The sequence below is a fragment of the Hyperolius riggenbachi genome, chromosome 9, assembly GCF_040937935.1.
Source record: "Hyperolius riggenbachi isolate aHypRig1 chromosome 9, aHypRig1.pri, whole genome shotgun sequence".
Lineage (NCBI taxonomy): Eukaryota > Metazoa > Chordata > Amphibia > Anura > Hyperoliidae > Hyperolius > Hyperolius riggenbachi.
In genome coordinates, this window is record NC_090654.1 from 35,607,038 (window position 1) to 35,619,569 (window position 12,532).

General features: G+C 45.6%; 1 protein-coding gene across 1 annotated transcript in view; it reads right to left on the reverse strand.

Annotated features, from left to right (window-relative positions):
- LOC137532223 (unconventional myosin-Ie-like) overlaps nt 1–12,532 on the reverse strand; it is a 71,452-nt gene that overhangs the window by 26,575 nt on the left and 32,345 nt on the right. Inside the window, exons 3-8 of the mRNA XM_068252480.1 lie at nt 11,905–11,994; nt 7,824–7,918; nt 7,268–7,355; nt 6,782–6,871; nt 5,195–5,326; nt 374–508 (exon numbers count right to left, since the gene is read on the reverse strand). Coding sequence (XP_068108581.1) covers nt 374–508; nt 5,195–5,326; nt 6,782–6,871; nt 7,268–7,355; nt 7,824–7,918; nt 11,905–11,994 — 630 coding nt within the window. The remainder of the gene's footprint in view (nt 1–373; nt 509–5,194; nt 5,327–6,781; nt 6,872–7,267; nt 7,356–7,823; nt 7,919–11,904; nt 11,995–12,532) is intronic.

Here is a 12,532-nt window from a genome sequence, read left to right on the forward strand (position 1 = left end):
AGGTGCAGATACAGGGCCGGAGCTACCATAGGAAAAAATGGGCAATTGCCCCAGGGCCCCAGAGCCTGTAGGGGCCCCCAAGGTGTCCCTCCCCATCTTAACTGTTGCTCCCCAGGGACTCTGCAGAGTCTGTTAAGTTGGGAGGTGATTGGGGGAGGGTCAGCAGCCAGCTCAGGGGCCCAGAAGGGAAATTTGGCTGCAACAAAGGGCCTCTAATGATGCTTTTTGGTGTCTGTTGGGGGGCCCCTAGGCTAATTTTGCCCTAGGGCCCAATAGTTACTTAAACCGGCCCTCCACGGGCCTATTCATCCTGTACAAATCACATGATATCCTCTCACTATTATAAACAACACTGCGAGTAGCCACAACTCACCATGGTCTCTGCAAACTCCTTCTTGTCGCTGACTTCCTCTACGTGGTACACGGCAGACTGGTTGAGGTAGAAGTAATACTCAGGATTTGTAATACCGAGATTCTCGCGGTCCTCCGCAGTGGCCCCATCCAGCAGCTGCAAGATGATTAGAGAAAGCATAAGCTCAAGATTGTATACAAAACAAATGTAAAACCAACCAGAATGTCAGCACCACTATTCATAACATACACCTAAAGCTAGTACCTAGCTAGAAGCATATGGAGGCTGCCATATTTATTTCCTTGTAAACAATGCAGATTCCCTGGCAGTCCTGCTGATCTGAACAAGCATGCAGAACAGGTGCTCTGACTGGAGTCAGACTTGGTTTGCCACATGCTTGTTTCAGGTGTGATCTAGATTCTACTGGTGTCAAACAGATCAGCAGGGCTGCCAGGCGACTGGTATTGCTTAAGGCAGGGAACACACTTGTCTTTCAGTTTTCTGCGTACGTTTTCTGCACACCAAGTGTGTGTTTCTATGCAGCAAAACACACACGTTTTTTCACAGCAGCTAATGTAATTGAGAAAAAAAACTGACAAAATGTGCAAAGTCATCATGCAGAATGACAGTTTTTTTTCCCTGCGTGTGAAAACTGTGTTAAGTGTGAACTAGACCATTGATTAACATGCGTTCTCAGTTTTTTCTGTGCAGAAAACGCGTACGAAAACAGTCAAGTGTGTTCCCAGCCTCAAAGGAAATAAATATGGCAGCCTCCATATCCCTCTCACTTCAGGTGTCCTTTTAAGGCACAGGTGTCAAACTCAAGATCTGCTAGCTGAATCTTGCCTGCCTTGTCATTTTATCTGGCCCTTGAAAGCTTCAAACATGCAAAATTGTCTAAAATTAGGGGTTTGCTAGTTTAAAGAGAAACTCCGACCAAAAATTTAACTTTATCCCAATCAGTAGCTGATACCCCCTTTTACATGAGAAATCTATTCCTTTTCACAGACAGACCATCAGGGGGCGCTTATGACTGATATTGTGGTGAAACCCCTCCCACAAGAAACTGAGTATGTCCTCCTGGCAGTTTCCTGTCTGTGAACCTTCCTGCAAAAACCAACTGCCAAAAACCATGCAGCAGCTACATCACCTGCCAACACTAAAATGTTCACTGGAGTTCCTCTTTAAAGACAACATTAAGTACATCTCCCATAATGCACTTTGATTTCATGACCCACACTAAAATTTCAACAAGCAATTCAAAAATTTCCAAAAAAGGAAAAGTTGATGCCGTAAGGACAGCAACTTAAAGAGAAACTCCAACCTAGAATTGAACTTTATCCCTATCAGTAGCTGATACCCCCTTTTACATGAGAAATATAATGCTTTTCACAAACAGACCATCAGGGGGAGCTGTATGAATGATATTGTGGTGAAACCCCTCCCACAAGAAGCTCTGAGTACCTCGGTACTCTGGGCAGACTGCCACAAATGTAACAATGTTCTCACAGACAGGGATTAGCTGTTTACAGCTGTCTCTAAGGGCTCTTTCACATCAGAGCTTGCGTTGGAGAACGCTCAAAGCATACGTTTTGTTGTATGCGTTTTAATGCGTTTTGATATGCGTTGCACTGCAGTGAGTGTGCGTTTTTAATCCGTTTTCAATGCGTTACAGCACATAGGAAAACGCAGGTAATTTTTTTTTCTTTTAGTTTTCAACTTTCTACATTGTTCCTCTGTTGCATTCTGGGACTGATTGCCTGCGTTAACGGATTAAAAACGCGCATAGTGTGCGTTTTACATTGACTAACATTGTAACGCATAAAGCTAGCGTCGGCCGAAAAACTGCGCCTGGGTGCAGTGTAACGCAACACACAAAAATGCTGCGTTATATGTGAAAGCTAAATCGAAAGTCTATGGACTTTCATTTCACCTTGGGTAACGCAAACTTTACCCCTTGCGTAGAAACGCAGAAAATCTGCCCTAATGTGAAAGAGCCCTAACAGCCAAAACAGCTAGGAGCAGCTACATAACCTGCCAACAGTAAAAATGTCACCATGTAATAAATGTCAGAATGTAAATCGGGGAGAGGAAAGATTTTACAATGAGCAAACACTGACTAAATCATTTATACATAATTATGGTAAAAAATGAAGCACTTTTTTACTACATTATTTTCAGTGGAGTTCCTCTTTAACTTTCTAGCCACCAATTTAGTTAGCAGCTTGCCAGTGCTCCAGGCTGATTTACTGCGAACAGCAACTCTTCTCTTTTGCTCCCCACCACACCCTCACACGTATTGAGAAATCATCTCTTTACTCAACAACCCCACCCCATCTGAGGTCTATGCGCACATTTAAGTCTGAAGCAATGCGATTAGGGAGACCCGTTAGTTACACATTTCAGCTAATAGAAGCAAAAAGCAAGTGTGTGATGCAATAATGACACCATACCAACGTCCACTACAATGGAATAAGAAAATAGCTCATATGTTCATTTATTTATGTATATATGTATTCATGTATTTATATGACCTATCTCATATGCTTGTAACTCATTCATTTAGTACTTTCGATATTGTCCCTATGATAGCTGTGTGTTCGCTTTCTCTGCACTCTAGGGGCCAGATTTATCAAGAGTGTCTGAGACAAAATATTAGTAGGTTTTTAGAAATCCATGCAGAACTGTCTCAGGCATCTTAAGAAATCATTAGTGCAGATTCCTTTTAAAACTGTTGTATAATAAGAGGAGCTAGGAAGGTCTCTCAGGCAGTGCAGTGTGTGAGGGGAATTGCAGTTGCCGAGATAACCAACACACCTGCTGTATTGATAGCAGCAGGCTCTGAGGAGGAATTCAGCAGGGGGGAGGAGCACTTCACAAATCATGTCTAGCCAGCAGTTCTACATCTGTAGAACTGCTATCAAGCACTTCTTAATCTGCGCCAGTTTAGGGATGGATTTGCACTTTTCTTAACTGTAGTGCAGCTCTAGAAATTCATGCTAAATTGCCACTATTACCTAGGATTTAAGAAGGTTCTTATCATGCAGAACTGTTCTCCCTGCTGGTTAGAACAGATTAAGAAGAAAAAACTGTTGGTAATGCATTGATAAGTCTCCCCCAAGGACTTGACAAATCACCGTCATGATCCAAAACTTTACGCCGTCTGTAAGGTGCTCTAGGTTAGTAAATAAGGGATTGTCCGTTTGATACGGTTGATCTGCAGACAGTTTGCTTTCTATGGAATGTGTGAACACTTGTGGTGGATCTGGGTGTGTTTGCTGGGCTGCCGATACATTGCTTTGGCTCTCATTCATCACAATATAGCTTTGTTACTCTCCTGGCACAGATAGAGGTGCAGTGCTGTTACGCTATCACTTTAGATCTGTGGTTGTTATGTGTATACAGTATGAAGGTGTGGCATCATTAGCGGACTCTGAATTCTCTGATCTCCTCTGTGCATTCCTGTTGGGCATCACTTTTAAGACACACCCACATTCCTTAAGAGCTGGGTCACTTTTGTAGCATTTCAGTGCTTTATTGATTCCCAGCGACCAGCAAAGCGCTGTGACAAAGTATCCCTAAGGCGTCGCTCTCACTGCAGTGTTTGGGATGACTAAAAATCGCAAATGGAGCTGCATGCAGCATTTGGGGACCAATCGTGATGTGAAATGAGAAACACAAAGTACAATTGCTGAAAAATCATGGCAAATCGATTGTGCTTTTAGTTCCGAGTGTGAACCAGCCCTAAAAGTACCTCAAGTCACAGAACTAGATTAGAAAATGTGATTTTTTTTTTATTATTATAAAACTGCAAGCTTACAAAACTCTACACCAAAATTCAGTCCTGTGTCACCTGACCCCAGTTTCTGTTTACATACTCCCTGAATATGACATATTAAAGATCAGGCATGGGCAAACTCAGCCCTCCAGCTGTTACAGAACTACAAGTCCCACAATGCATTTGCCTTTATGAGTCATGACTGTGGCTGTCAGACTCCTGCAATGCATTGTGGGACTTGTAGTTCCTTAACAGCTGGAGGTCCAAGTTTGCCCATGCCTGGTCTAGATCCACATTAACATTCTTATTTCTGGGAGTGTGAAGTGTGTTTAAATAATTACTTTCTGAATAAAGGCGGCCATAACCTGTATTTGGCCTCTAGCGATTGTCACGGGACACAGGCGGGGATGGAGGGAAAAAAAAATTGCACCGGCGGATAGGGGAATGTAAGCTTTGTTGACAACACTTTATGTAGGTCATGGCTTAAAGAGACCCTGAACGGTGAATAAAAATGAAATTGATACTTACCTGGCTCCTCTCCGGGTCCTGCTGGCGGCTCCTTCATCAGCGACTTTCGGCCCAACACTTCCTGGACCGGGATGCTCCACGTCATCACGCCGGTAGCTATGCGTCATCATGACGCAGTGTGTGACAGTCCTGTGCATGAGCGTTTTTCTAACTCTGAACCGCGCAGATGCAGGACTGTCACGCCGGCCGGAGTGACGACGCGTATCGGCCGGCATGATGACGCAGAGCGTCCCGGTCCAGGAAGTGCTTGGCCGACACTCCGCCCAAAAGTCGCCGGTAAAGGAGCCACTAGCTGGACTCGGAGAGGAGCCAGGAGGACGCCGGGGGCCTCGCGGCCTATCATGGGCTGGAGGAAGCCCCAGGTAAGTACCAATTTCATTTTTATCCACTGTTCAGGGTCCCTTTAAAAGGAATTTTATGACAAGTTATGAAAATATTACCAAGGAGAAAACTTAGGAGAAAAAGTGAATTGAATTTGGGCCCAGCTGTGTTTGACAGAAACAGGCAGCAGCCAGAGCCATCCCCTCCCATCTCACCTGGTAGAAGATGTGGAAGTTTCTTTCGCCAGTATTCTGACTGACCACACGCGATTTCTCCAACAGGAAGTTTGATATCTTCCCACCATCCGGCTCGCCACCTCTACTGAACTGAATCTCAAAATATTTACCCTAAATAGAGGAAAAAATACCGATTATTCTATGACTTATTGCTGATTATAAACTGCAGAATATTTCATTACAGACAGCCCCAGAAAAATCTGCAGAACATTCCGCTGTCTCATCTATTTTGCAAATTATTGTAACAAAGACAGATCTGAAGATCATTGCTCTGTCCCATCTACCAGCACTCTCCTGACAGATAATGATACACAAGTACTGTATTTGGCATATTTCAGACCACAAAGGCTACTGCCCAAGCAGGCCCGGTCCGCCCATGACACCAAGTGAGGAAGCTCTTTCAGGCGGCAGAGAGAGTGCCTGGCTTGCCGCCGCCCGCTATTCACCAGGACACCCTGGCCCCTGCAACTATGAGCCGTTTATCCATCACCACCACCCGCCAGGACTGGAGGGTGGTACTTCCATCCGCTCATCCGCCCTGCCGCATGCTCACCCACCCACCAGACACGCCCACTCCCAAAGCCGCCTGCCATGTAGAAGAAGGAGGAGCTGCGGCTGAAGGAGGGGAGACCATGACCCGCTGCCAGGAGCTGGCGGGAAGTAAGTGATCACTATACTAAGGGCACCAAGGCACTTATACCTGGCTACCAATACAGAGGGCCCCTTATATTTAGCTACCTATACAGGGGGCATCTATACTTTATTTTGAAAGAAGGGGGGGGGGGGCGCATTTGGATATGGAAAAGGAGTTGCTGCTTATGGAAGACAAGGCTGCAAATGGAATGACAAACGAGGGGTCAGCCGAGAATTATAAGTGTCCCAGTGAGGGTAAGAGACAAAGGTTATATCGTCCATGTAGACCAATCCGTTCTGGCATACCGAACAATGACAAACGATGAATATATATCAACTAGTCACATGTTGCAAATTTCCTCATTTTCGCATTCCTGGTAGCATTCTGATTAGAAAACGTCATTGCGCTGTTGCTGAACTCAAAGGTGCGCCAACAACATTCGTTGTTAACCATCGGAATGGCTCGTTTGTTGATGATTGCAGTCTAGCCTGTGTACCGCGCACATGGACTCTTTTCCATGGACAGCTGAACTGCAAGCTTATTGGGCAGTTCAGTCTCTCCGATGACGGCCACAATTGCCTTTACACTGTAATTACATGAAGTCAAATGACAGCGTTCGGTAACACCATGCATGTCCTCATTTCACAAGCGGTGGTGCTGCCAGGAGGCCAGAAAAATGCCACATTATATGGGAAGACAGCAACCGGCGTGCTCAGATGTAACAGCATAACGTCCTGTCAGTAACGGGAGCGAGTGACAAGCGGTAAATTCACCACCTTTAGCCTCCCGCAGAAAAGAGCCCTAATTCCTGACAGATACACCTTGTACAGTATGTTATTCAGATTATGCCATTACTGACCTCTCTAGAGATCTGCAGGACATTACTACACACTGACAGACACATAAATGTGAAATAGCTCCAAGATACTCACAAATCGGCTGGAATTGTTATTCCTGACGGTTTTGGCATTCCCAAAAGCTTCCAGCAATGGGTTGGATTTGAGAATGATGTCCTTTACATGCTGTGAAGGAGAAAAGGTGCATATGAATAATGTACAAATTCACCAAGTGCAAAATTCTGCAACATAAAGGCCACATTCATAGTTGCACGGTGAAGCACAGCTTACCGCACTGCAATTCACCACTTATGCGACGTTCACAGAGTACGGCATGGCAACACGTGCAGTGCATTACCGCGAAACAGGCAGTTACAGTGAAGCATACTTTTCCTTAATTGTATTCTTCACTGTATGCGCTGCAATGCGTGAGTAATGTGCAGTGCTGCTTTCCTGATCTATTGCGTTCCTGCTGTCATAGGTAACGCAACCGTCACTGTGAACGTGGTCAAAGTCACAACTACTTATATCTGAAACGATAGATTAAAGTAATACATGATGACACCGATGTTTATCCCATACCTGCACTTTGGGACCGCCCCCTGACACTTTGGATACGTAGCCCATAATGTACTTTGCAGCCACAGTCTTCCCGGCTCCACTCTCTCCACTGAAAGAAATAACCTCAATTATATCAACACACAAGATACAAGATACAAGACAAGATACAAGATGGATTTATTCGCCAAGTACGGTGGTGCCGTACTCGGAATTGCTTGTGGTACACATGGCTTGGGCAAGTACGTAATGACAGTTGTACATTTTACATATATACAGCGACAATTACACATACTGACAGCATTTACAATACATTTGCGGCTACAGTTCCACAAACTGGCAGCATAACAGTACGGTGACATCTATTGTCGGTCACTATAGGGATGTGTATATTTGTATATAGTGCATAATGTGTATATTTACATACTAAGTATCATGTCAGTATGTCGTAATTTGAGAATGTTTCCAGTGCTTTAAAAAGTCACAGAAAGTGAAATATCCTGTTCCAACAGCTGTGCAGCCCTCAGTATGTGATAATGGTTATTTTCCGTCTGTGAATACTTTATGGCAGTATTATTACCTGATAATGACACATTGGTTCTCCCCGTCAATCAGCATATTGCGGTACATGGTGTCGGCCAGAGCATAGATGTGCGGAGGGTTTTCATATTGAGCCTGCAGGGGGCGCAAGCATGTAATAAGTGTTATCACAAATAAGTACAGAAAGTCAGAGTCAGATTACCCAGCCCCTATGGTATTATGTATAGCAATGGGGTCCATGAACAGTAGGACTGCTGCTAGGAGGGAGTGTCCATCACATTGTTTCACATACAACTTCATCAGGCCAGTCATAGAATGAAACCCCTTCATGTAATATAGAGAAAAAGTAAATATTTCCAATAGAAGTAATATACCCTATATTAAATAATTCAGTATATTCCAAGGCAGGTGGAGCTAAAATGCTTAGAAATATTGTGTTTTCCATAAGTCATGCACATGGCGACAAGCACAGGAATCACAAGAAATAATCACTTCAAACACAATTCTTCATGAAATGCAAGAAGACAGCGTAGCAAATAAGGTTGCAGACAGTGGTAGCCATGAAGGACACCTAAAGTGAAGGGTATATGGAGGCTGCCATATTTTGTCTGGCTATCCTGCTGATCCTCTGCCTCTAATGCTGGGCATACACTGCTTGATTTTGCAGCTCAATCGATTCCCCGCTCGATTCTGCAGGCGATTCTCTTATCTTCCGCTCGCTTTTCTTATCTTTTTCCATTGTCTTCAATGCGGAATCGAGCGGTGAAACGATCGGGCCAGAGATCGGACATGTCGGAAATTATCAAGTCAAGTGTGGTCCAGTATAGTCCTGACTGATGTTTTCTGAAATGCATCATGCATATATCCAGGAAAATACGTTTGTGACTGTGGTGGTGTCAGATTTATGTAAAATACACAGGACATTACTGTCAACATAAAAAGAATGCAGTACTGCCAATGGCCACAGAGTGTCAATAGAGAGCTACGACAAAAAAAGTTTCAGACCTAGGGGTTACATGACCAGTGAGAACGGTCAGGCGGGCCCTGTAGGGTAAGCTGTGAAGATGTGGGCGGCATTAGGTTACTCACTTCCTGTCCCTTGCTTGCCCTCTTTACACTGGTGGTTGGTGAACTCTTCTGGCCCAGATGGATGGAGCGCTACATTTCTCTGCACTGCAGTCAGTGACTGCATGTGATTTGCACTGCGACCCACTGGTGTAGGTGTGAGTTTTGGAAGTTACTCCCATGGGAGGACTGGCCAGGGGGGCAGGGGGGAGATTTCCCCCCAGGCTGCCCCTCATTTAATGATTTAGGGCTGGTACAATACCTGGTGCTTTCACTTTTTTGTATGAGGCAATGTGAACTACTAGGCTGGCTGAGGGAAATAAACGCCCAATTACAGAGCAATTAGAGGGTGGGCAAGCTGGTAAATATACACAGCATGATGCAGAGCAGAGGATTGCCTGCAGGTACCATGGGATAAAAATCTGTCTAGTCTCTCACCATTGTTAAAATGACTGCATGTGCACAGCTACATAACGTATTGTCTAGGTTGAAAAGTTTTCGATAGTCACTAGACTCCAGAAGGCCTGCTGGCAGACAGTCCCTAGACTCCAGGAGGGCTGCAGGCAGAAAGTCCCTAGACTCCAGGGGGGCTGCTGGCAAACAGTCCCTAGACTCCAGGAGGGCTGCTGGCAGACAGTCACTCCAGGAGGGGCTGCTTGCATGTGAATTCTGCTGCTAAATTCTGAATGCAACAGAAACCCCGGCTGTTGTAACTCAAAATGTATTATGTGCCCCCCCCCCGGTGCATTATACTTTACCTGTCATGCTGTCCCTCAAGTGTTCTTACTGTATTTCCCATGTGACTACTGGCATATAGCACGAGGGGCACGTGTGTGATGTCATTTGGGCTTGGGCTGATGTGAAAACGGGCCTCTAGTTTAAGTTTTCCCTCCAGGCCAAAAGGTCCCAGTCCTCCCCTTTGTCAAATCATTAGAATCAGCACTGGATTATGTTTGAATATATAGTGGCAGATACCGTATATCACTTAGTGCCGCTGTGGTGAAAATGTTTGCAACTTTTATAAGATTTTGCAACCGGTTGCTATAATTTAGAGGTATAAGTATCAGGAAGTGCAACCTAAACATTGCTATTATTATCGTCAGAAAATGCAACCCAACCTAACTATTCTCACACAGAACCCTCCTCTTTCAGGCAATTAATAACTCCTCCTGGAGGGAGCTAATCCAATTGCCCCATTTGCCTTAATGGCAGAGCCCACCCTGCCAACCCATAGAGCTATATTAATCGATGCCATGCACTGATGAGGATGATTGAGTCCAAAACAGTCTATGCATGTGTCTGTATACACAGTCTATATGCATGATCAGTGTGGCTCTGTATATTTAACAAGCTGACACACCATTGCATGTGGCTCTGGAGGTGTGTTTAGCTTTCAGAGACAACAAATGGATGATTTGCATATTCAGCAGTAGGGCTGGCAATGCTTAAAATTCATGGAGAAGCATGTGATTAGTTTGATCATCTGATAGATTTATTAGCATGGACCTCCAATCACTAGTAAAAAGCGGTCGCTAGTACTTAGCGGACAGGGCCGGGCAGAGGCGAGAGAGGCTCCAGCCTCAGGGCGCAGTGTAGGAGGGGGCGCGGGGCCGAGGCGAGAGAGGCTCCAGCCTCAGGGCGCAGTGTAGGAGAGGGTGCGGGGCCGAGGCAGAGGCGAGAGAGGCTCCAGCCTCAGGGCGCAGTGTAGGAAGGGGCGCACAACTCACTCAGCTATCATTTCCCTATTGTGTTTGAAGCAGAGAGGAATAAGAAAAGGGGAAACATGGCAGTGACTGCAAGCCAGATAACTAGAGATTAAGGTGTTGGGGGGGCTCTTAGTATAATAGCAATCAGTGTGTGACGGCTGGGATAGGAAGGACTTTGGTGTCTCAGCCTTGGGTGCTGGAGGACCTTGTCCCGGCTCTGCTCGCGGATACCACAATGACGCCATATGTCACTTCCGAAAAAGCAGCACGCTGTCCATGAGAGAAACTCCCGCTTCTCATTGGTTGTCGGCTAATCGAAGGCCTGATGCTGGCTGCCGGAATGCGGCCTGTTACATGATAGGCAGCGGGGACTGACAGGTGGCGCTGATCTGAGGTCTTTATCATGGTGAGAGGGGGTCCCTGTCACTACCTAAAACTGGGGGGCACGGCACCTGTCACTAAACATGGGGGGGGGGTCCCTGTCACTACACAAAACTAGGGGGCACCTGTCTCTAAACATGGGGGGCACCTGTCACCGCCTAAACTGGGAAGAGTCCCTGTCACTAAACATGGTCAGTACCTAAACTGGGGGGGCACCTATGTCGGAGGCGCTCACAATCTATTCCCTACCACAGTCCTAGTCTAATATCCCACTATTGCCAAGTTTATGCAAATTTGGCTCCACCTGTGACCACACCCACATCCTGGTCCATAGCCACACCCATTTTTCAGGGTGGCATGCTCTTTCCCCCCTTTTGAGCCCCCCCTCTGAAAAAATTCTGCGGGCGCCTTATAATGTTTTGATTTGCTGGTCATAAGTTAAACCAAAAGTCATCACAGCAAATCAGAACCTTACAAATCTATCCGCTGATTAAAATGATCGCATGCTTCTCCATGAGTTCTCCTAAGCATTGATACCCATCAGGATAGCTTGTCAGACAGCTCCAATGGATATGAAAGCAATGATTGCTGGGTGGATTTATCGGTTATCTCCTGTCCAGTGGCGTAGCTTAGTAGCTGTGGGCCCCGATGCAAGTTTTACATTGGAGCCCCCCCAAGCACTCTATACATAACAATTGATTCGGCGGCGCACCAAAACCTGCCAATGGCAACTACAGTGTCAGAGGTGCAAGAAGGGGATGGGGAACAGTTTGTTCATGATTACCACTATTTAAAGTGTCTATAAAAGTGATTATTATGAGCACAGGACCAATAGAGAGCTAATACTGAAGTTCAGGGAAGGCCATCGGGGGCCCCTCTGGCCCAAGGGCCCCAATGCAGTCACAACCTCTGCACCCCCTATTGCTACGCTACGCCCCTGCTCCTCGCTTGAGTAATAATTGCACTCACCGCCCCTTGGTACATCTCGATCTCCTTCTCAGTGAAGTACGGGAGCTGCTTGAAGGGGTTGATAGAGATGAGTACCGGCCCGATGTACGTCTGTGGAGAGCTGTGTTAAGGCATCCAAACAGTAACACATAAATGAGTACTCCAACCAGAATTGAGGTTTCACGGCTTACTGGGTACATAAACCACATAGTTTTCGTCTGCCTCGAAGGGATGTTTCACACCGAGGGCGATTCCTCTGTGATTGTGCTGCGCTTGCCAGTCGCTGGTGATGGGCACAGCGCTAGTGCAGTGTTTCCATATGCGATTTTGTGATTGCAAAAGCGTTGCATGCAGCATTCTGGGAGTGAATGCCTTGTAAATCTCGTTGCTAGAGCAAGAATCACAATCACCAAAGAATAGCTATAAAACACAATAATCACCAAGCGCTTTTTCGACGATTTTCAGTGTGAGAAAGGCCCAAAGGGTTGTTTCTTACCAAAATACACTTTTGCATTTCTATACTTTCTACAGAATCACAATCGCTGAACAAAAAAAAAATCTACATGCAGAACTTAACCACTTCGCATCCAGACCTTGTTTTCAACTTATTGACCAGAGCAGTTTTGACAGTTTAGCTATGTCCCTATTT